This window comes from Salmo salar, chromosome ssa10 (assembly GCF_905237065.1).
Source record: "Salmo salar chromosome ssa10, Ssal_v3.1, whole genome shotgun sequence".
Lineage (NCBI taxonomy): Eukaryota > Metazoa > Chordata > Actinopteri > Salmoniformes > Salmonidae > Salmo > Salmo salar.
This window is the reverse complement of record NC_059451.1, coordinates 105,604,098-105,629,402: the sequence shown is the minus strand read 5'-3', so window position 1 is coordinate 105,629,402 and position 25,305 is coordinate 105,604,098. Positions and strand designations below refer to the sequence as shown.

Below are 25,305 nucleotides of genomic sequence, written 5' to 3'. Positions count from 1 at the left end.
CTTTTTTAAAAGTCTGCATTGTTGGTTAAGGGCTCGTAAGTAAGCATTTCATGGTAAGGTCTACACCTGTTGTATTCGGCGCATGTGACAAAACAAATTTGATTTGATCCACACAGATGGGATGTGAAAACAAGCCTAGTGTCTCCAATTAAAACCGGATAAGCATCTCAGTTGGCAGGCTTGAGGTCAGTCACGACCATCGAAGGTCAAATGACCAATCGTTCTCTACTCTGGGCTTCCCTCCATAACATCTGTTCACGTTTGACATTAGGGCAGGTAGTAGTGGTATTGTGAGACAGAGATTACACAGACAGAGATCAGACAGATTGGATGGGGGCTGGATGGCTTCACAGTCACTTACAGCAGACACACTTGGACGCGTTCGGGTATTACTCACAATCAACTAGGCACAGGATCCTCCCTCCACCTGGACTGGCTAACGTCTCTGCACTCCCTCCTCGTAAGTCCACCCTGTCTGCCCTCATAACGTACCAAGTACCTCCACTACATGTCCTTGCAATGAACCCTCTCACTCAACAGCAACTGTGGCCATAGAGAGAGAATTATTAGAACGGAAAAAAGCATGCTTTACTCCTATAGGTACACTCAATATGGCCGCCTCTCCACCCATCACAGACCCATTGACATGAAAGGGAAAGCCCGTTTTATTTATTCTATTTCTATGGCAGTGGCATCATGAGCTGGGAAATCTTCATATCGACTCAGCATAAAGACATACGTGACCTTTCACAGCATTTCCAGTTGACATTTTCATTTTCAATGTTTAATCGGGGACTCCTGGTTCACTCCTCCCAGTGGTTGGTTATGTATTATTAAGATAAGATTACATTTACATTTTAGTCATTTAGCAGATGCTCTTATCCAGAGTGACAATTATACTGTAGCATTCTTGAGGCCCCGTACTGAGCTGAGGCTCCCTTGATCTAATGCCATTCAAACAAACAACTCCTGGGTTGGTCTCTCTCTTTGTTAGCCACACAGCAGTTAGTTGTTTGTTTTACTGCTGTTTTTCTGAGGGAAGGAACAAATGCTCCCTGTGTCCCTTTGAATAGGACGCCCATCGGGTGGCCAATCTAATCTGCCGCTCCGGAGGGATCGAACGCTGTACTTCGCTTTGAGGCTTCATGGACTCATCTCTCGCTCCATCCTTTAACCTTCACAGGAGCTCTCCTTTTTGTTTGTTATGCTAGAGGGTCTAATTTTAGTCAGGCAGTCAGGATCGGGCCGCTGGCAACACATTCTCTGTGGTAGAATCTCTGTACTTTCAACTCAGCAACCTTTTGTTGCTAAGGGACTGAGGTACTTATTACAGTGTTTTCCATCCATTTCAGGTCTTAAAAGGTTATGCAGACCCCCTGTAGCCCCCATGTATATATGAAGCGGTATCATCTCCCATCGACTCTAGCCTACACAAACACAGGCCACACAGCCTTCACAATGGAAATGTCAAAGGTTAATTAGAGTGATCCTCCACTCAACAGAAGGCCCCGGGGGGGGGTTGACGACCTGAACTCAGGTTTATATAGCCATGGTTACAGACCCCGTAGGACTCATTAGGATTGAGACGTCTCTTGACACCACCATCAGCAGCAGACAGAAGTTTACCCCTCTGGCCGGCCCCTCTTGACACAGCCCTCACATAACCATCACACAACCCTCCCAGACCCCACTCCCATACACACTCATATACACTAGCAGTGTGGAAGACGCTTACTTTAACTCAGACACTTGTTTCTTTCTTACTATAAAGTAAAGTCACACTTTTGTGGGGCTCTTAGATGAGGGTGTCGATGATGTTGAGAGAGGCTGACAGAGCAATTAGTCATCTCTGGGTGTAAGCCGGCTTTAAGTGCTCAGTGCTTAGAGGTATTAAAGGCACTATTTGTCAGTCCAATTAACCAACTCATTTAGCTTGTGGGTACGTGTGATTCATTATTTATTGTGTCCAGGTTTGCCTGCGTTCCAGTGTTGGGCTGCAGGTTTCCAGGTTGGTTAGTGTACAGTACACCGCTCATATATCGCTGACAGGCGTTAATGTGTTCGGAAGCACTGGTGTGAACACAAGGAAGGAGGGAGTGTCCTCTGCAAACAAGGAAGTTTTCAGACAACACAACAGTAGTGAGCTTGATTACCAACAACGACGAGACAGCCTACAGGGAAGAAGTGAGGGCACTCGGAGTATGGTGTCAGGAAAACAACCTCGCACTCAACATTTACAAAACAAAGGAGATGATCGTGGACTTCAGAAAACAGCAGAGGGAGCACCCCCCTATCCACATCGATGGGACAGTAGTGGAGAAGGTGGAAAGTTTTAAGTTCCTCGGCGTACACATCACAGACAAACTGAAATGGTCCACCCACACAGACAGTGTGGTGAAGAAGGCGCAACAGCCTCTTCAACCTCAGGAGGCTGAAGAAATGTGTCTTTTCACCCAAAACCCTGACAAACTTTTACAGATGCACAATTAAAAGCATCCTGTCGGGCTGTATCACAGCCTGGTATGGCAACTGCACCGCCCTCAACCGCAAGGCTCTCCAGAGGGTGGTGCGGTCTGCACAATGCATCGCCGGGGGCAAACTACCTACCCTCCATGACACCTACAGCACCCGATGTCAAGGCCAAAAAGATCATCAAGGACAACAACCAACGGAGCCACTGCCTGTTCCCACTGCTACCATCCAGAAGGCGAGGTCAGTACAGGTGCATCAAAGCTGGGACCGAGAGACTGAAAAACAGCTTCTATCTTATGGCCATCAGACTGCTAAACAGCAATCCCTAACTCAGAGAAGCTGCTGCCTACATAGAGACCCAATCACTGGCCACTTCAATAAATGGATCACTAGTCACTTTAAATGATGCCACTTTAAATAATGCCACTTTAATAATGTTTACATATCTTACATTACTCATATCACATGTATATACTGTATTTTATACCATCTATTGTTGTTGGGAAATTGTTAGATTACTTGTTGGATATTACTGCACTGTTGGAACTAGAAGCACAAGCATTTCGCTACACTCGCATTAACATCTGCATGTGACTGATTTGAGGGATGGAGGGAGGAGTCGCCTGCGGTACTATGATTTACCACGGCGTCTAACCATATTTCAACTCGTTATGATTTCTTATTCACGACATGATTGCATGGGATATTTCATTCCATTAGGCAGAGGGAAAATGTCACTACTTACCTCTCCGCTTATATTTCACTGAGGCCGGCATGGCGGGCTGCATCGCATCACTGTTTGCCAACATCACAGGCTGTGTCTCAAATGGCACTTTTGTGTAAATAGTGCACTATGTAGGGAACAAGGTGTCATTTGCGATGCATCCCAGTGTCTGTCCGGTCTGCTCTTATCACTAGAGCCAAGACAACTTTAATGCAGGGAAACTTAAATCAGTTCTACCAAATTTCTAGCAACATGTTAAATGTGCATCCAGAGGGAAAAAAATTCTAGATCACCTGTACTCCACACACAGAGACGCGTACAAAGCTCTCCCTCGCCGTCCATTTGGTAAATCCAACCACAACTCGATCCTCCTGATTCCTGCTTACAAGCAAAAATTAAAGCAGGAAGCACCAGTGACTCGGTCTATAAAAAAGTTGTCAGATGAAGCAGATGCTAAACTACAGGACTGTTTTGCTATCACAGACTGTAACATGTTCCGGGATTCTTCCGATGGCATTGAAGAGTACACCACATCAGTCACTGGCTTTATCAATAAGTGCATCGAGGACGTCGTCCCCACAGTGACTGTATGTACATACCCCAACCAGAAGCCATGGATTACAGGCAACATTCGCACTGAGCTAAAGGGTAGAGCTGCTGCTTTCAAGGTGCGGGACTCTAACCCGGAAGCTTACAAGAAATCCTACTATGCCCAGCGATGAACCATCAAACAGGCAAAGCGTCAATATAGGGCTAAGATTGAATCATACTACACCGGCTCTGACGCTCGTCTTATGTGGCAGGGCTTACAAACTATTACAGACTACAAAGGGAAGCACAGCCGCAAGCTGCCCAGTGACACAAGCCTACCAGACGAGCTAAATCACTTCTATGCTTGCTTCGAGGCAAGCAGCACTGAGGCATGCATGAGAGCATCAGCTGTTCCGGACGACTGTGTGATCACGCTCTCCCTAGCCAATGTGAGTAAGACCTTTAAACAGGTCAACATTCACAAGGCTGCGGAGCCAGACGGATAACCAGGACGTGTGCTCCGGGCATGTGCTGACCAACTGGCAGGTGTCTTCACTGACATTTTCAAAATGTCCCTGATTGTGTCTGTAATACCAACATGTTTCAAGCAGACCACCACAGTCCCTGTGCCCAAGAACACAAAGGCAACCTGCCTAAATGACTACAGACCCGTAGCACTCACGTCAGTAGCCATGAAGTGCTTTGAAAGGCTGGTAATGGCTAACACCATTATCCCAGAAACCCTAGACCCACTTCAATTTGCATACCTCTCTAACCGATCCACAGATGATGCAATCTCTATTGCACTCCACACTGCCCTTTCCAACCTGGACAAAAGGAACACTTATGTGAGAATGCTATTCATTGACTACAGCTCAGCGTTCAACACCATAGTACCCTCAAAGCTCATCACTAAGCTAAGGATCCTGGGACTAAACACCTCCCTCTGCAACTGGATCCTGGACTTCCTGACGGGCCGCCCCCAGGTGGTGAGGGTAGGTAGCAACACATCTGCCACGCTGATCCTCACCACTTGAGACCCCCAGAGTTGCGTGCTCAGTCCCCTCCTGTACTCCCTGTTCAACCACGACTGCATGGCCAGGCACGACTCCAACACCATCATTAAGTTTGCAGACGACACAACAGTGGTAGGAACTGCTCCACCTAGAGGGCTGTTGTATCATCTACAGCCCTCAAACTCAAATTTTGACCTGGGACACCATTATCATTCATTATCAGGTAGAACAGAAAACCAGCAGTCTCCGGACCTCGTAGGGTAAGAGTTGAATACCTCTGCCCTACATTGTTATGAACCTAGACTGCAGTGTGGTGTGTGTGTGGTTGGAGGGGGGGTTGGTGTCATGTGGGTGCCGGTGTGTAATTCTGTGTTTGTTCTATGCCAGTAAGCTGCTCAGACTGGCGGAACGCATTTCTGCTCCTAATCACTGGTAGAGCTCTTATTGGCTTAACAGAATCAGTTAATATGCTGTAATGGGTGTAAATGCTCTTGATTAGTTGTTCTCTCCTCCCCTGGTGCATAGAGGGTGGTCAGCCTACTGCTTCAGCCTTTCTGAGGATATCTATATGCTCACTTAGCTTGGATTTGTACTTTGTGAAGACTATGAAAATACATAATGAATATATATTTTTTCATTATTTGTGAATATTAGGGATGCATCGGTACAGTGGGCCCACGGTTCGGTATGTGTCACGGTTTGTGGGCCACGGTAACGGTACGGTTTCGGTATCTTTATATTTAAGAAAAGTTTGCACTTGTATGACTCTCATACAGGGGACGAGTTTGCAACACGTAGCTCTTCATCTCCCAAACCAGTACATAGTGAACCATCACTGTGAGGTAGCTTCCAGTACATAGTGAACCACCACAGTGAGGTAGCTTCCAGTACATAGTGAACCACCACAGTGAGGTAGCTTCCAGTACATAGTGAACCATCACAGTGAGGTAGCTTCCAGTACATAGTGAACCACCACAGTGAGGTAGCTTCCAGTACATAGTGAACCATCACAGTGAGGTAGCTTCCAGTACATAGTGAACCGTCACAGAGAGGTAGCTTCCAGTACATAGTGAACCGTCACAGAGAGGTAGCTTCCAGTACATAGTAAACCATCACAGTGAGGTGGCGTTTTTATTAAAAAAATGTATTTAACCAAGATAGTCCGTTAAGAACAAATTCTTATTTACAACGACAGCCTAGCTGCCTTGTTCAGAACAACAGATTTTTACCTTGTCAGCTCAGGGATTCAATCTAGCAACCTTTCGGTTACTGGCCCAATGCTCTAACCACTAGGCTACCTGCCACCCCGTTTGAGTTGGTCTGGAGGTCCAATTATCAGTGGAGAGAGCTAGATAGGGTGTCTGTGTCAATATGTTTTCAATTTCTCTCCGTGATGTTTCATAGAGTTTGGGAAGTACTTTGCCGCTGAAATGTGTGCGGGAGGTGACATTGTAACGCGGTTACATTGTTTTCATCAGGTGACAAAATCCTGAGTCAGTAACCACCGAATAGGGCTGCAAATCTTTGGCTATGAATACTCCCACTGCTTTCGTTATTTCTTAGTTTTTCTGAATTTGTCACAAATTGTTGTTGGAAGGCAACAGCGAGGGATTGTTGTGTTTTGGCTAACGAGTGGACTCTCCTTGCTCCAGCTCCACCTGCAAGGGATACGGCCAGGTGATGGCCACGTAAATGACACATCATGTTAGAAGTGTTTCCACTTGAGTAGCTGACGGTGGCAAAGCAATGCTTGCAGACTGTACTTTGTTTGTTTACGGTCTTCTTACCCTCGTCATCGTATTGACCGTTGAATCCAAAATGTTCCCACACAGCGGATTTGAAAGACGGCGGTGCCTCTTCAAATTTGCTTCTCTCTGTCTCACTAGCGCTCACCATTGTCAGGTTGGAGCTGAGAGAATATTTGTTTTTAGTTTTCCCTTTCTTCATGGGGCCCCTTTAGGGGGGTTTCCTACTGAGATGTCATTGCAAATCGTCCATAGGTTGTTTAAGGGCGAGGGGTTGCGGTCACTGCAGTTGCTACATTTTGAGACATTGCTGTGGAGTAAAGTTTGTAAGCTATCAGGAGCCTCCTAACGGCCTGGGGCCCCAAGCAGTTGCCTGCCTTGCCTGTTCACAAGCTGCGCGTTTGGTTCTGTGGATCTGAATGTACAACGTGCATGTAGTCTGCAGCACAATAAGCAAGTTTTGGAAATTATAGGAAAATGACAGGCATATCGTAATTCTGTGGTTCACGTGTGCGGATTGGACTGTAGAGGGCGTACCGAACGGTTCGACAACATACTGTGTACCATTGTGTACCGTTTCTGCCAACCCCAATTAATTCAGAACAGACATGTCTTTGTGATGTTTCTATTTTAAACCTCTCTTACCTGGTATCTCTTGCTTTGCAGTTGTGTGGCTGTGGGCTGCTGGGCGTGGGCATCTGGCTGTCTGTGTCCCAGGGCAGCTTTGCCACCTTCTCACCCTCCTTCCCGTCGCTCTCCGCTGCCAACCTGGTCATCGCCATCGGCACCATCGTCATGGTGACCGGCTTCCTGGGCTGCCTGGGAGCCATCAAGGAGAACAAGTGCCTGCTTCTGAGTGTGAGTTAAGATCTGGCCTGCCCACGCACGCACGCAGACATACAAACACACACACATATATACAACTCTCTCTTTCTGTCTTTCTTCTCTCCCTCTATCTATTTCTCTCTGTACCCCAGTCACACACACACACACACACACACACACACACACACACACACACACACACACACACACACACACACACACACACACACACACACACACACACACACACACACACACACACACACACACCAGCCTTCAGTAGAGCAGTCAGGCTAACAAGCTCAACGGGGGAGATGAATCCTCAGTAAAAACCTTTGGGGCTCACAGATAAAATTAGACCCGAGTGCCAGGCACGGCGGGAGTCTCCCATTCCTCCATGGCCATGGTCACAGCCTGATTGAAAGAATTGTCAGTGTGAGGCCCTTTGTTTCACATGCTGTCACATGCTTGAGTTATGTAGATTAGACATTCATTGTATTGGTAAAAAAAACAGAGAGCGCTGAATTATTTAATACAAAGAATACTCTTGTTTGTCTAGACTCATGTTGTTCCCGGAGAACTGTTAACTTAAGAGTTTTATTTCAAGTGTTATTTAAATAGCAAAGTTGGAAAAGATAACGCACGTGTAGGTTTACATAACTGAATGCAAAACTTTTTATATCAACTTGAAAATGAGGGGAGTTGGATTTTCAAACACCTCCAATCCCTTGGAGCAGCTATCTCAAACATCAGTTAAAAGCATATTGAATATTCCGCATCAGCACATCACTGTGTCTGCACTATGTGCTTTAACAATTTTGTATAGCATGAAGCGAGCGAGAGAGAAAGAGAGAGAGAGACAGAAATAGAGAGACGGAAAGAGAGAGAGACAGAAATAGAGAGACGGAAAGAGAGAGACAGAAATAGAGAGAAGGAAAGAGAGAAAGACAGAAATAGAGAGATGGAAAGAGAGAAAGACAGAAATAGAGAGAAGGAAAGAGAGAAAGACAAAAATAGAGATTAAAAATTTGAAAGAGAGAGGGAGGGCCTGGATCTTTGCTAGAACACCACAGTGATAAATAATGAACTCTGGTGTAAAGGCTTCATAACACATCACTGTAATATGTAACTTTTTGGGCAACCCCGACCAAATTCACATAGAAATGTACAGTTGAAGTCAGAAGTTTACATACACCTTAGCCAAATACATTTATACTCAGTTTTTCACAATTCCTGACATTTAATCCTAGTAAGAATTCCTTAGGTCAGTTAGGATCAACACTTTATTTTAAGAACGTGAAATGTCAGAATAATAGTAGAGAGAATGATTTATTTCAGCTTTCATTTCATTCATCACATTCCCAGTGGGTCAGAAGTTTACATACACTCAATTAGTATTTGGTAGCATTGTCTTTAAATTGTTTAACTTGGGTCAAACGTTTTGGGTAGCCTTCCACAAGCTTCCCACAATAAGTTGGGTGAATTTTGGCCCATTCCTCCTGACAGAGCTGGTGTAACTGAGTCAGGTTTGTAGGCCTCCTTGCTCGCACACGCTTTTTCAGTTCTGCCCACAATTTCTATAGGATTGAGGTCAGGGCTTTGTGATGGCCACTCCAATACCTTGACTTTGCGCCATTTTGCCACAACTTTGTAAGTATGCTTGGGGTCATTGTCCATTTGGAAGACCCATTTGCGACCACGCTTTAACTTCCTGACTGATGTCTTGAGATGTTGCTTCAATATATCCACATCATTTTCCTGCCTCATGATGCCATTATTTTGTGCACCAGTCCCTCCTGCAGTCCCTCCTGCAGAAAAGCACCTCCACAACACGATGCTGCCACCCCCGTGCTTCATGGTTGGGATGGTGTTCTTCAGCTTGCAAGCCTCCCCCTTTTTCCTCCAAACATAACTATGGTCATTATGGCCAAACAGTTCTATTTTAGTTTCATCAGACCAGAGGACATTTCTCCAAAAAGTACGATCTTTGTCCCCATGTGCAGTTGCAAACCGTAGTCTGGCTTTTTTATGCCGGTTTTGGAGCAGTGGCTTCTTCCTTGCTGAGCGGCCTTTCAGTTTATGTCGATATAGGACTCGTTTTAATGTGGATATAGATACTTTTGTACCTGTTTCCTCCAGCATCTTCACAAGGTCCTTTGCTGTTGTTCTGGGATTGATTTGCACTTTTCGCACCAAAGTGCGTTCATCTCTAGAAAACTCGTCTCCTTCCTGAGCGGTATGAAGGCTGCATGGTCCCATGGTGTTTATACTGGCGTACTATTGTTTGTACATATGAACGTGGTACCTTCATGCGTTTGGAAATTGCTCCCAAGGATGAACCAGACTTGTGGAGGTCTACAATTTTTTTTTCTGAGGTCTTGGCTGATTTCTTTTGATTTTCCCATGATGTCAAGCAAAGAGGCACTGAGTTTGAAGGTAGGCCTTGAAATACATCCACAGCTACACCTCCAATTGACTCAAATTATGTCAATTAGCCTATAAGAAGCTTCTAAAGCCGTGACATCATTTTCTGGAATTCTCCAAGCAGTTTAAAGGCACAGTCAACTTAGTGAATGTAAACTTCTGACCCACTAGAATTGTGATACAGTGAATTATAAGTGAAATAATCTGTCAGTTAACAATTGTTGGAAAAATGACTTGTGTCATGCACAAAGTAGATGTCCTAACCGACTTGCCAAAACTATAGTTTGTTAACAAGAAATTTGTGGAGTGGTTGAAAAACGAGTTTTAATGACTACAACCTAAGTATATGTGGTCCCATGTGGCTCAGTTGGTAGAGCATGGTGTTTGCAACGCCAGGGTTGTGGGTTCGATTCCCACGAGGGACCAGTATGGGAAAAAAAATGTATGAAATGTATGCATTCACTACTGTAAGTCGCTCTGGATAAGAGCGTCTACTAAAATGTAAACTTCCTGTAAATTAAAGATCTGTCATTCTCATTGAAAGCAAGTCTAAGAAGCAGTAGACCTGTTCTATTTCCTTGCTTCCCGGTCTTACATTTTAGTTATTTTGTAGATGGTCTTATCCAGATCGACTTACAGTAGTGAGTGCATGCAGTTTAATTCATACTGGTCCCCCTGTCACACTTTGTTGTTTTTATGGATTTTGTCTTGTATGGATTTTGCTTTTTGTTCTATGTTGCTCTGTCTGTATGCTACATCTTGCTTGTCCTATGTTGCTCTGTCTGTATGCTATGTCTTGCTTGTCCTATGTTACTCTGCGTGTGCTCACTGTTCAATGATTGTCTATATTGTAATTGTTTTTAATAACCTGCCCAGGGACTGCGGTTGAAAATTAGCCGGCTGACTAAAACCAGGCACTTTTACTGAAACGTTGATTGATGTGCACTGTCCCTGTAAAAATAAAATAAACTCAAATGTAGCCGTGTTGAATCGACCAAATCGCAGCCGGGATATGTATGCTCATCTTTAATTATATTTGCATAAAGTGAACATGGGAAAACAATAAACAAGAACGACTAGTAACAGTTTTTACAGGCTATACAGATACTTCAGCAGTGTAAAATAAAACAACCCACAAAAACCAGGTGACAAACACACTCCTAATATATGACTCCCAATCAGGAACAACGATAACCAGCTGTCCCTGATCGGGAGCCACACAGACCAACATAGAAACAGAAATACCAGAAAACACAGTATTTCTGCCACGTCCTGACCAAAAATACTAAACAACTACTCCCTCTGCTGGTCAGGACGTGACACCCCCGTGGGAGTCAAACATTGCAAGTGCCATGCTCTACCAGATGAGCCACATGGGTCTTCAGTTTTGTTTTTGCATCTTTTACTTTTGGTTTTGTGCACCAGCTTCAAACAGCTGATAACACAGTATTTTTGGTTATGGAAAAGATATTTCACTGTGATTTAGATGGTACAATGATTGTCTACATAATATACTTGTTTTGCCACATAAACTGAAATCAGGCAAACTATTAGAATTTTAGCAAGTAATTTATGCATAGAGCATCTTTAAGCCGTATCATATTGAGCCAATGGGTATTTCATATTTTCAATGGGTATTTCATGCATCTGCATTGCTTGCTGTTTGGGGTTTTAGGCTGGGTTTCTGTTTAGCACATTGTGACATCTGCTGATGTAAAAATGGCTTTATAAATACATTTGATTGATTGATATTCGCCCAAACCTTCCCAAACCTGGGAAGATAAATTCTGTCTGTTTGGAAACATCAGATTGGAGTTAGCCCTCTTTGGGCCAATCAGATCTGAGGTACCGGCCTGACATATTATCTGTAAAATTGTTCTGTGTACAGACTCTCTTCGTATTGGAACTATTTGAAATATATAAAGGTCAGAGAACCTTTTCCATCAGGAAGCTTGCGCCTAGGCTAGACAAGTTGAATGAGCCCATCGCAAAAGGCAAGATTGTTATGTGTGACACACTCGGCCGACATTGTTGACATGAAAGTGAGTGTGTATGCGTCCGTGCGCGCACACACACAAACACACACACACACACACCGTAATCAGAGCACTAACCTTCTGTCTAAACAAGCTGTTCCTGAAACTTTCCACACCCGGAGGAAATATGATAAACAAACTTTGTGGGACCTGCCAAAAAAAGACAAAACATTCAATGAAACAATCTAACGCTGAACTGGCCACCTAAAGATTCAATAAACAACTGTCTGTGCGATTTTCACTGTGATCCCTTGTTCATATAGACCGTGACACAAATAATAAACGTATAACAAAATTAATAGAACGCAAATTGAATTTCTGAATCTGCCGGTTGCTGCGCTCCCATGCTGTGAAGAAGGGACAGAGTAAATATTTAGTTGAAGGAGTGAGGAGGCACTGGGCTGCGTCCGTGGGAGATGAATCTGTAGAGCAATTAAACCTCCTCCACGCATGTTCACTGGCCCTCGGGCACTCACCTTCTCTCCATCTCTCTCCCTCCCTCTCTTGCTGTCTTTCTCTCCCTCTGTATCTCTCCATCTCCCTCTATTCTCCCCCCTCTCCCTATCTTCCTTTCTTTTGCAGTTCTTCATTGTCTTGCTGATAATACTGCTGGCAGAGCTGATACTACTCATCCTGTTCTTTGTGTATTCAGATAAGGTAAGGATGCTTTAATGTCCCCCATGTTAACCGTGTTTGACTATGATACATTATATGATACTCCAGAAAAACCTTACAGTTGCCCAAGAGTACTTCTCAGTGATCATGAAAAAGAGCGCCACCAAGTGGTGGTCTTTGAAATAGGTACAACTGTCCCAGAGTCCTGGCAAGAGGACTGATAATGACCAGCAGGAGACAGGGTTACAATCAGGGTTGGGGAGTAAAGGATTACAAAAAACAGTAAGTGTAATCCATTACGTTACCAGTAAAAATATTGTAATCAGATTTCAGATTTTTGAAAAACTAGATGATTACTTTTAAATTCAGAAAGGATGTTTGCGAAAAACATCTTTGACACTTCTCTGTTTTCTCAGTGACATTCAAATCAGCATTGAAAAAAGGCACAAGTTTAAGTTTGTTCCACCTGAGGGAGTCTTACCACAAGTCAGAGACCATTATGATGACACACCAAATGTGTTTGATGGATCGCGGGAAAAGAGCAGGAATAGGCTTTTGTAGGCAATAGTCCGATGTCTTTCAATGGTGCGTCTGCTGTCGGCACCCAAAGATTATCCAACTTAATTAAACGCTTGGAGGTAAGGATGACAGCAGTGGTGTAGTCTACGGCGATACGGATATCACTTTTATTGCTCAATCTAATTCATGCTGATAAAAAATAAATATGTAGGCCTAATGGACACATGCTCAAACTCGCACACTTTTGATAGACTTAAGAGGAAATCTGTAGTTGCTACATCCATTTTTGGACAGTACCAGTCAAAAGTTTGGACACACCTACTCATTCAAGTTATTTTTATTTTTTTACTATTTTCTACATTGTAGAATAATAGTGAAGACATCAAAACTATGAAATAACACATATGGAATCATGCAGTAACCAAAAAGTGTTAAACAAATCAGAATATATTTTATATTTGAGATTCCTCAAAGTAGCCACCCTTTGTTTTGATGATAGCTTTGCACACTCTTGGCATTCTCTCAACCAGCTTCACCTGGAATGCTTTTCCAATAGTCGAAGTTGAAGGAGTTCCCACATATGCTGAGCACTTGTTGCTGCTTTTCCTTCACTCTGCGGTCCAACTCATCCCAAACCACCTCAATTGGGTTGAGGTCGGGTGATTGTGGAGGCCAGGTCATCTGATGCAGCACTCCATCACTCTCCTTCTTGGTCAAATAGCCCTTACACAGCCTGGAGGTGTGTTGGGTCATTTTCCTATCACTGCAGAATGCTGTGGTAGCCATGCTGGTCAAGTCTGCCTTGAATTCTAAATAAATCAGAGGCAGTAACACCATCAAAGCACCCCCACACAATCACACCACCTCCTTCATGCTTCCCGGTGGGAACCACACATGCGGAAATCATCTGTTCACCTATTCTGCGTCTCATAAAGACAAGGCAGTTGGAACCAAAAATCTAAAATGTGGACTCATAAAATATATTTTGATTTGTTTAACACTTTTTTGGTTACTACATGATTCCATATGTGTTATTTCATCGTTTTGATGTCTTCACTATTATTCTGCAACGTAGAAAATTGTCTAAAATAAAGAAAAACCCTTGAATGAGTACTTTGACTGGTACTGTATATCAACTGAACCCTAAGCAGTTATTAGAACACTTGCTTCGTCAAAGACTCACTAACACCGGTCAGGGACTCCAGAAGAAGGATTGTTCATGTGGCACGGGTCCAGATGTGAGTTGAGGTGGAGGACAGGACTTTATAAAGGTTGTCTCAATCTGGCCTGTTGGAGACAACAAAAGAGTTCAGGGCCAGACTGGTGTCTCCAACCCCAGGATATGCCACTGATTGGCTGACGGGGTCAGCTGACTCTGGTCCATGGCAACCCGGTCCCTAACACATAGGTGTGAAGTGGCCTTCTGCAGCAGAACAATGGCTTCAGGCTGAGGTCGGGGGTTGGTAACCTACCCCAGCTGTAAGAAGTCACAAAGTTTGTCATCAGAATTGGGAGATTCCATGCCAGCGTAGCCGAAAATAAAATTGTATCTCAGATTGTTCTGGCAATTCTCACAGCGAAACTTAATTGGGAGGAAGGATGCTTGACATGCTTTTTACATTTGTATGAATTTTTTTGAAAAGCATGATGAAAGTGGCCATTTTAGGCCCTTTTTAGACCTACAGTATACATGCCTCCAGTAAGACCCTATGAGCTGTGAACCATACATGATGCAAATCAAATCTAATTTTACTTCTCATATGCGGCAAATACAACAGGTCCTTACGGTGAAATGGTTAATTACAAGCCCTTAACCAACAATGCCGTTAAGAAAAATAAGTGTAAAAAATAGATAAGTAAAAAAATAACAAAAATAACTATGCATGGATAATAAACAGAGAGTAGGTGGGGGGGGGTGCAAATAGTCTGGGTAGCCAGTTCAGGAGTCTTATGGCTTGGGGGTAGACGCTGTTAAGAAGCCTTTTGGACCTAGACTTGGCGCTCTGGTACCGCTTGTCGTGCGGTAGCAGAGAAAACAGTCTATGATTAGGGTGGCTGGAGTCTTTGACAATTTTTATCCCTCTGACACCTCCTGGTATAGAGGTCCTGGATGGCAGGAAGCTTGGCCCCAGTGATGTACTGGGCCGTATGGACTGCCCTCTGTAGTGCCTTGCGGTCGGAGGCAGTGATGCAACCAGTCAGGATGCTCTCGATGGTGCAGCTGTAGAACCGTTTGAGGATCAGCCAAATTTTTTCAGTCTCCTGAGGGGGAATAGGTGATGTCGTGCCCTTTTCACTTGTCTTGGTGTGTTTGGACCATGATAGTTTGTTGGTGATGTGGACACCGAGGAACTTGAATCTCTCAATCTGCTCAACTACAGCCCTGTCGATGAGAATGGGTGCATGCTCAGTACTCCTTTTCCTGTAGTCCAAAATCATCTCCTTTGTGTTGATCACGTTGAGGGAGAGGTTGTTATCCTGGCACCACACGGCCAGGTCTCTGACCTCGTCTTTAAAGACTGTCTCATCGTTGTCTGTGATCAGGCCTACCACTGTTGTATGGTCTGCAAACTTAATGATGGTGTTGGAGTCATGCCTGGCCATGCAGTCATGAGTAAATAAGGAGTACAGGAAGTGACTGAGCACGCATCCCTGAGGGGCCCCCGTGTTGAGGATCAGCGTGGCAGATGTGTCGTCAGGAAGTCCAGGATTGAGTTGCAGAGGGAGGTGTTTAGTCCCAGGGTCCTTAGCTTAGTGATGAGGGCACTATAGTGTTGAATGCTGAGCTGTAGTCAATGAATAGCATTTGTCACGTATGTGCTCCTTTTGTTCAGATGGGAAAGGACAGTGTGGAGTGCAATAGAGATTGCATCATCTGTGTATCTGTTGGGACGATATGCAAATTGGAGTGGGTCTAGGGTTTCTGTGATAATGGTGTTGATGTGAGCCATGACCAGCCTTTCAAGCACTTCATGGCTACAGACGTGAGTGCTACAGGTCAGTTGTCATTTAGGCAGGTTACCTTAGTGTTCTTGGGCACATGGACTATGGTGGTCTGCTTGAAACATGTTGGTATTACAGACTCAGTCAGGGACATGTTGAAAATGTCAGTGAGAACACTTTCCAGTTGGACAGCGCATGCTCAGAGTATACATCCTGGTTATCCGTCTGGCCCCGCAGCCTTATGAATGTTGACCTGTTTAAAGGTCTATCTCACATCGGATACAGAGTGCATGATTACACAGTCGTCTGGAATAGCTGATGCTCTCATGCATGCTTCAGTGTTGCTTGCCTCAAAGTGAGCATAGAAGTAATTTAGCTCATCTAGTAGGCTCATGTCACTGGGTAACTCGCGGCTGTGCTTCCCTTTGTAGTCTGTAATAGTTTGCAAGCTCTGCCACATCCAACGAGCGTTGGAGCCGGTGTAGTATGATTCAATCTTAGTCCTGTATTGATGCTTTGCTTGTTTGATGGTTCGTCTGAGGGCATAGCGGGATTTCTTCTAAGCGTCCGGGTTAGAGTCCCACTCCTTGAAAGAGGCAGCTCTACCCTTTAGCTCAGTGCGGATGTTGCCTGTAATCCATGGCTTCTGGTTGGGGTATGTACGTACAGTCAGTGTGGGGACGACGTCATTGATGCACTTATTGATGAAGTCAGTGATGTGGTGTACTCCTCAATGCAATCAGAAGAGTCCCGGAACATGTTCCAGTCTGTGCCTGCTAAACAGTTCTGTAGCTTAGCATCTGCGTCATCTGACCACTTCTCTATTGACGAGATTGCTTGGAAGCAGGAATCAAGAGGATAGAAATATGGTCAGATTTGCCAAATGGAGGGCGAGGGAGAGCTTTGTTCACGTCTCTGTGTGTGGACTAAAGGCGGTCTTAAGTTTTTTTTCTTGGGTTGCTCATTTAATGTGCTGGTAGAAATGAGGTAAAACGGATTTAAGTTTCCCTGCATTAAAGTCCCTGGGCTACTAGGAGTGCCGCCTCTGGATGAACGTTTTCCTGTTTGCTTATGGCCTTATACAGCTCATTGCATGCGGCCTTAGTGCCAGCATTGGTTTGTGGCACTAAATAGACAGCTACGAAAAATATAGATGAAAACTCGGTAAATAGTGTGGTCTACAGCTTATCATGAGATACTCTACCTCAGGAGAGCAAAACCTTGAGACTTCCTCACTATTAGATTTCGTGCACTAGCTGTTGTTTACAAATATACACAGACCGCTACCCCTTGTCTTACCGGAGGCGGTTGTTCTTTCTTGCCAATGCAGCGTTAATCCCACCAGCTGTATGTTATTCATGTCGTCGTTCAGCCACGACTCGGTGGAACATAAGATATTACAGTTTTTAATGTCCCATTGGTAGGATATTCGTGATCATAGCTCGTCCATTTTGTTATCCAATAATTGTACGTAGGCTAAAAGGACTGATGGTGGAGGCAGATTACCCACTCGCCGTCGGATCTTTACAAGGTACCCCAACCTACATTCCCGATATCTTCGTCTCTTTCTCATGCGAATCACAAGGATTTGGGCTTTGTCAGATGTCTGAAGTAAAGAAAATATTTGTCCAGTACGAGGTGAGTAATTGCTGTCCTGATATCTAGAAGCTCTTTTCGGGCATAAGAGACGGTGGCTGAAGCATTAAGTACAAAATAAGTAACAAATAACGTGAAAAAACACACACAATAGCACAATTGGTTAGCAGATCGTAAAACGGCGCCATTCTAATAATACAAACAACATATTGGTGTCATTATATTCCTTATAGTATGCTGTTCTAAAATATGAAGTATGTCTTCATTCTGAAATAAAAAATCTGATTTAATTTATTCAGTATTACAAATATTAATATCTGAAAAGTTGCCTTTTTGACTTTGCTTAAGACATTGTTTGGTACAATATACTCTTCAAGTACAGCAAATTTCCAGGGTGGGCTCTCTGCTAATTCTGAAGGTAAGGTACATTTTACGAGCACCACCAACACAGTGAATGGGAAAATGGATTCAAAGTGAACTCCCTCTTCTGATGATTTGCTGAATGTGCAGTCCTAAAGGAAGGCTGTAATTGGTTAAAAACCTATAATGTCAATTAATATGTATAATTTGGGTCATATAATTAAAAGTACCGGAGAGCCCAATCTGGAAATTTGACGTGTTTGAAGAGTATATTGTTACAAACAAATCAAATAGGGTACTTTTGAGATAGTAATATTCATATTTTTTATGTTGAATAAATTCATTTGAAAAATAGTATTTCAGAATCTAGACATACTCAATATTTGAGAGCACCCTCTAATGACACCATTATGTTGTCTGTATCATGTATGGTTCACAGATCAGGGTCTTACTGCAGCCATGTATAGATCTAAAAAGGGCCTAAAATGTCCACATTCATCATGAATTTAAAAAAAAAAGGTTTGTGATGCAAATTGTATAAGCATGTCAAATGTCCTTCCTCCCAATGAAGTTACAATGTGTCAATTGCCAGAACATTTTCGGCCAACTCTGGGGTGGAATCTCCCAATTCAATTAACATCTACTTACCCTAAGTTACTTATCATGTATTAGGCCTGACATGAAAACCGACATGAAACATGCAGACATACTGCATATTTTCACACATACACAAACACACACGCACCCCAAGACACAAATGGTGTCATGTACATAAACACGGCCCAGTTGTTCTATGCTGAGTGTCCTCAGTCTCCCCTTTCAAAGACACTTGTCTCACAGCGAGAGTTTAAGCGTCTTTACCCCTCAGATGTGACCCCCAGGGTTAAAAAGATCACAGGTCAGCCTGCACAATGCAGTCTAACCCCTGGCCAGTTGGCTCGATGTAATTGCTCCTGAGCTCTGTTTTAGCCCCACTCTCTTATTTCCCCCACCTAAAGCTTTAGATCAGCATTTCCCATGACCCCTAGAGCCAGGGATGGAGCTATGTACTGCTATGTATGGCCAGGGTCTGAGAATCTGAGAACACTGGATAGCATGTAAAGCTCATGAGATTATTGACCGCCATGGGTGAAGTCTTAAAATCAACCTATAAATGTTCACAGATAGATGACGCACCCAAATATTTCAAATCAAAGTTTATTTGTCACGTACATAGATTTGCAGGAGTTATAGCAGGTGCAGTGAAATGCTTATGTTACTAACTCCAACCCGTGCAGTAGAATGTCATGGAAATACAATGCAAATACACACAAAAAGAAATGACAGAAAGAAAATGGTATGTACAGTAGTAGTTATATTAAGATGAGCTATGTCGAGAATACAGTATATACTGTACATACACACTGAGTAAACATCCAGTATATAAGCAGAATAAACATACATCTTGTGTAGGTCAAATGGACCAGCAATGAAATGGTGAAATTATCCTCTTTTTTCCAAGGGCTTTGTATGAAATAAACAAAAATGAGTCAGGGAAAAATCTTTCTTTATATATTCAAAGTCGTTTCCCTCCGGGACATAAGTTAATTCTCTTTGGGGTTATTGCTCAACCTCTTTGAGGTTATTGCTCAAATTCAGCTTCTCCAACAGATAAAGCAGTTAGCACCCGATCCATTCAGAGATTTGAATCTCTCCCTGTCTCCCAGGAAGGCAGGCAGGCACACACTATCAGGAGTCACCAGCTTAATTAACATCATAAACCCAAACGAGAGCCTTTCCAAAGGATCTGATAGGAGAGTACTTGACAGCAGTCTCAGATCACCTGTGAAGGTGTGGGGTGATCGGCAGTCAGAGAAGCCTGGGCTCGTGTCCACTCAGAGTAGAAGTGCTGATCTAGGATCAGTTTTGACTTTTAGATTTTTTTTTTTTTTTTTTACCTTACTTTACCAGGTATAAATAGACAGGGGGACTTGGGAGTGCTGATTATAGGATCAGTACCCCTCTGTCAATGTAATCTTGTTCATTAAGACCTAAAAGGCAAAGGCACTCCTACTTTAGATCATCAAAGACATCAACCACCCCTAGCCACGGCCTGTTCACCCCGCTACCATCCAGAAGGCAAGGTCAGTACAGGTGCATCAAAGCCATCAGGTACAGGTGCATTAAATAGCCATCACTAGCCGGCTACCACCCATTTACTCAACCCTGCACCTTAGAGGCTGCTGTCCTATATACATAGACATGGAATCACTGGTCACTTTAATAATGGAACACTAGTCACTTTATTAATGTTTACATACTGCTTTACTCATTTCATATGTAAACACAGCAAAAAAAGAAACATCCTCTCACTGTCAACTGTGTTTATTTTCAGAAAATTAACAGGTCTAAATATTTGTATGAACATAACAAGATTCAACAACTGAGACATAAACTTAACAAGTTCCACAGACATATGACTAACAGACATGGAATAATGTGTCCCTGAACAAAGGGGGGTTCAAAATCAAAAGTAACAGTTTGGCCACCAGCTGCATTAATTACTGCAGTGCATCTCCTCATGGACTGCACCTGATTTGCCAGTTCTTTCTGTGAGATGTTACCCCACTCTTCCACCAAGGCACCTGTATGTTCCCGGTCATTTCTGGGGAGAATGGCCCTAGCCCTCACCCTCATTCCTTCGGCGATAAACGCGAATCCGACCATCACCCCTGGTGAGACAAAACCGCGACTCGTCAGTGAAGAGCACTTTTTGCCAGTCCTGTCTGGTCCAGCAACGGTGGGTTTGTGCCCATTGCCAGTGATGTCTGGTGAGGACCTGCTTTACAACAGGCCTACAAGCCCTCAGTCCAGCCTCTATCAGCCTATTGCGGACAGTCTGAGCACTGATGGAGGGATTGTGCGTTCCTGGTGTATCTCGGGCATTTGTTGTTGCCATCCTGTACCTGTCCCGCAGGTCAAATCAAATCAAAGTTTATTTGTCACGTGCGCCGAATACAACAGGTGTAGACCTTACAGTGAAATGCTTACTTACAGGCTCTAACCAATAGTGCAAAAAAAGGTATTAGGTGAACAATAGGTAGGTAAAGAAATTAAACAACTGTAAAAAGACAGGCTATATACAGTAGCGAGGCTATAAAAGTAGCGAGGCTACATACAGACACCGGTTAGTCAGGCTGATTGAGGTAGTATGCACATGAATGAATAGTTAAAGTGACTATGCATATCTGATAAACAGAGAGTAGCAGCAGTGTAAAAAGAGGGTTTGGGGGGGGGCACACAATGCAAACAGTCCAGGTAGCCATTTGATTACCTGTTCAGGAGTCTTATGGCTTAAGGGAAAAACTGTTGAGAAGCCTTTTTGTCCTAGACTTGGCACTCCGGTACCGCTTGCCATGCTGTAGTAGAGAGAACAGTCTATGACTGGGGTGGCTGGGGTCTTTGACAATTTTTAGGGCCTTCCTCTGACACCGCCTGGTGTAGAGGTCCTGGATGGCAGGCAGCTTAGCCCAAGTGATGTACTGGGCCATATGCACTACCCTCTGTAGTGTCTTGCGGTCAGAGGCCGAGCAATTGCCGTACCAGGCAGTGATGCAACCAGTCAGGTTGCTCTCGATGTTGCAGCTGTAGAACCTTTTGAGGATCTCAGGACCCATGCCAAATCTTTTTCGTTTCCTGAGGGGGAATAGGCTTTGTCGTGCCCTCTTCACGACTGTCTTGGTGTGTTTGGACCATTGTAGTTTGTTGTTGGTGTGGACACCAAGAAACTTGAAGCTCTCAACCTGCTCCACTACGTGAGTGCTACGGGTCTGTAGTCATTTAGGCAGGTTTCCTTTGTGTTCTTGGGCACAGGGACTATGGTGGTCTGCTTGAAACATGTAGGGTTTTACAGACTCAATCAGGGACATGTTGAAAATGTCAGTGAAGACACCTACCAGTTGGTCAGCACATAGCCGGAGCACACGTCCTGGTAATCCGTCTGGCCTTGCAGCCTTGTGTATGTTGACCTGTTTAAAGGTCTTACTCACATCGGCTACGGAAGCGTGATCACACAGTCGTCCAGAACAGCTGATGCTCTCATGCATGCCTCAGTGTTGCTTGCCTCGAAGCGAGCACAGAAGTGATTTAGCTTGTCTGGTAGGCTCGTGTCACTGGGCAGCTCACGGCTGTGCTTCCCTTTGTAGTCTGCAATAGTTTGCAAGCCCTGCCACATAAGATGAGCGTCAGAGCCGGTGTAGTATGATTCAATCTTAGCCCTGTATTGACGCTTTGCCTGTTTGATGGTTCGTCGCAGGGTATAGCAGGATTTCTTGTAAGCTTCCGGGTTAGAGTCCCGCACCTTGAAAGCGGCAGCTCTACCCTTTAGCTCAGTGCAGATGTTGCCTGTAATCCATGGTTTCTGGTTGAGGTATGTACGTACAGTCACTGTGGGGACGACGTCCTCGATGCACTTATTGATAAAGCCAGTGACTGATGTGGTGTACTCTTCAATGCCATCGGAAGAATCCCGGAACATGTTACAGTCTGTGATAGCAAAACAGTCCTGTAGTTTAGCATCTGCTTCATCTGACCACTTTTTTATAGACCGAGTCACTGGTGCTTACTGCTTTAATTTTAGCTTGTAAGCAGGAATCAGGAGGATAGAGTTTTGGTCGGATATACCAAATAGAGTGCGAGGGAGAGCTTTGTACGCGTCTCTGTGTATGGAGTACAGGTGATCTAGAATTTCTTTCCCTCTGGTTGCACATTTAACATGTTGATGGAAATTTGGTAGAACTGATTTAAGTTTCCCTGCATTAAAGTATCTGGCCACTAGGAGCGACGCCTCTGGGTGAGTGGTTTCCTGTTTGCTTACTTCCTTATACAGCTGACTGACTGCGGTCTTAGTGCTAGCATCTGTCTGCGGTGGTAAATAAACAGCCACGAAAGGCATAGCTGAAAACTCTCTAGGCAAGTAGCGTGGCCTGCAATTTATCACATTATACTCTACTTCAGGCGAGCAAAATCTAGAGACTTCCTTAGATGTAATGTTCGGATGTACCGATCCTGTCCAGGTGTTGTTACACGTGGTCTGCCACTGCGAGGACGATCAGCTGTCCGTCCTGTCTTCCTGTAGCGCTGTCTTAGGCGTCTCACAGTAAGGACATTGCAATTTATTGCCCTGGCCACATCTGCAGTCCTCATGCCTCCTTGCAGCTTGCCTATGGCATGTTCACGCAGATGAGCAGGGACCCTGGGCATCTTTCTTTTGGTGTTTTTCAGAGTCAGTAGAAAGGCCTCTTTAGTGTCCTAAGTTTTCATAACTGTGATCTTAATTGCCTACCGTCTGTAAGCTGTTAGTGTCTTAACGACCGTTCCACAGGTGCATGTTCATTAATTGTTTATGGTTCATTGAACAAGCATGGGAAACAGTGTTTAAACCCTTTACAATGAAGATCTGTGAAGTTATTTGGATTTTTACAAATTGTCTTTGAAAGACAGGACAGGGTCCTGAAAAAGGGACATTTCGTTTTTGCTGAGTTAATATACTGTATTCTATTCTACTGTATTTTAGTCAATGCCACTCGATATTGCTTGTCCTAATATTTATATATTTCTTAATTCCATTATTTTACTTTTAGATTTGTGTGTATTGTTGTGAATTGTTAGATATAACTGCACTGTTGGAGCTAGGAGCACAAGCATTTCACTACACCCGCAATAACATCTGCTAAATATGTGTATGTGACCAATAAAATTTGATTTGATTAGACTCTGAAAGGCTTTATGAATACAGGCCCTGATCCTAGATCAGCTCTGCTACTTGGAGTGGCTTTGTAAATACAGACCCTGCCATTTTGTGCTGTAAGACCGACTCTAGGCTTTACTGTAAGAGTTGTCTCAAGTTAGTTGTATTCAAATCCAGTCAATAGCTCCAGTGGTTTCTGAGCCCTCTGTCTACTGTGTGTATCTCAAAATCAAATCAAATGTAACTTTATTGGTCACATACACATGGTTAGCAGATGTTAATGCGAGTGTAGCAAAACGCTTTGTGCTTCTAGTTCCGACAGTGCAGTAATATCTAACAAGTAATCTCACAATTCCCCAACAACTACCGAATACACACAAATCTAACAAGTAATCTAACAATTCCCCACCAACTACCTAATTGTAACGGCTGTCTGAGGAAGTGGACCAAAATGCGGCGGAGTTAGTGTTCAACATGATTTAATTAAGTAACGTGAACACTGTACAAACAAAACAAGAAAAACTGACAGCCAACACAGTCCTGTCAGGTGCAACCACTGTGACAAGAACAATTACCCACGAAACACAAAGGAAACGTAGGCAACTTATGTGTGACTCCCAATCAGCCACAACCCACTACAGCTGTGCCTGATTGGAAGTCACACGGCCAAAATCAACGAAACAATCAAAACACCCACTCTTTTCTGCCACGTCCTGACCCAACTACACCCTCTACTGGTCAGGACGTGACACTAATACACACACATCTAAAGGGGTGAATGAGAATATGTACATATAAGTATATGGATGAGCGATGTCCGAGCGGTATAGACAAGGTGCAGTAGATGGTATAAAATACAGTATATACATGTGATATGAGTAATGTAAGATATGTAAACATTATTAAAGTAAAGTGGCATCATTTAAAGTGACTAGTGATCCATTTATTGAAGTGGCCAGTGATTGGGTCTCTATGTAGGCAGCAGCTTCTCTGAGTTAGGGATTGCTGTTTAGCAGTCTGATGGCCATAAGATAGAAGCTGTTTTTCAGTCTCTCGGTCCCAGCTTTGATGCACCTGTACTGACCTCGCCTTCTGGATGGTAGCGGTGTAAACAGGCAGTGGTTTAAACAGGATGGTAGCGATGTGAACTCCACTTGCACATTAAGGTTAGATGAAGGGACGATAACGCGGATGGCCTGAAATGTATCTTCTTTTATTGGTCTCTAAATGTCATTCAAATGTAAAGCTGTTACTGCAAATTGTGTGTTATTGAATGTGGCATGTCTTGCTTTCCTTGGTTCAGGAACTCCGTATCAGGTCAGGAATAGTTCAGCACAGGATTATTCACTGTGTTCAGACTGTGACATTACATGAGGCTACTGGATCTGAGACTATGGAGCGATTTGTAGGCCCTGAACATAATTGTTTTTGTTTTTTAATTTTCTTTCTTTCTCATTCTGTCTCTTTTGCTCTCTCTCTATCGCTCTCGTTCTTTATTTGTTTCTTTTTTCTCTCTCTCTCTCTCTCTTTTGCTCTCTCTCTCTCTCTCTCTCTCTCTCTCTCTCTCTCTCTCTCTCTCTCTTTGCTCTCTCTCTCTCTTTTGCTCTCTCTCTCTCTCTCTCTTGCTCTCTTTTGCTCTCTCTCTTTTGCTCTCTCTCTCTCTTTTGCTCTCTCTCTCTCTCTCTATCGCTCTTGTTCTTTATTTGTTTCTCTCTCTCTATCGCTCTTGTTCTTTATTTGTTTCTCTCTCTCTATCGCTCTTGTTCTTTAT

The 25,305-nt window shown here is 43.8% G+C and overlaps 1 protein-coding gene across 3 annotated transcripts in view; it reads left to right on the top strand.

The window, feature by feature from the left end:
* LOC106561385 (tetraspanin-9) overlaps positions 1-25,305 on the top strand; it is a 308,734-nt gene that overhangs the window by 266,762 nt on the left and 16,667 nt on the right. For 2 of the 3 annotated variants that reach the window (XM_014125280.2, XM_014125279.2), the window contains 2 exons: positions 7,155-7,346; positions 12,356-12,430. In XM_014125280.2, the coding sequence (XP_013980755.1) occupies positions 7,155-7,346; positions 12,356-12,430 (267 nt within the window). The remainder of the gene's footprint in view (positions 1-7,154; positions 7,347-12,355; positions 12,431-25,305) is intronic. The other variant, XM_045688331.1, reaches the window with a different exon arrangement.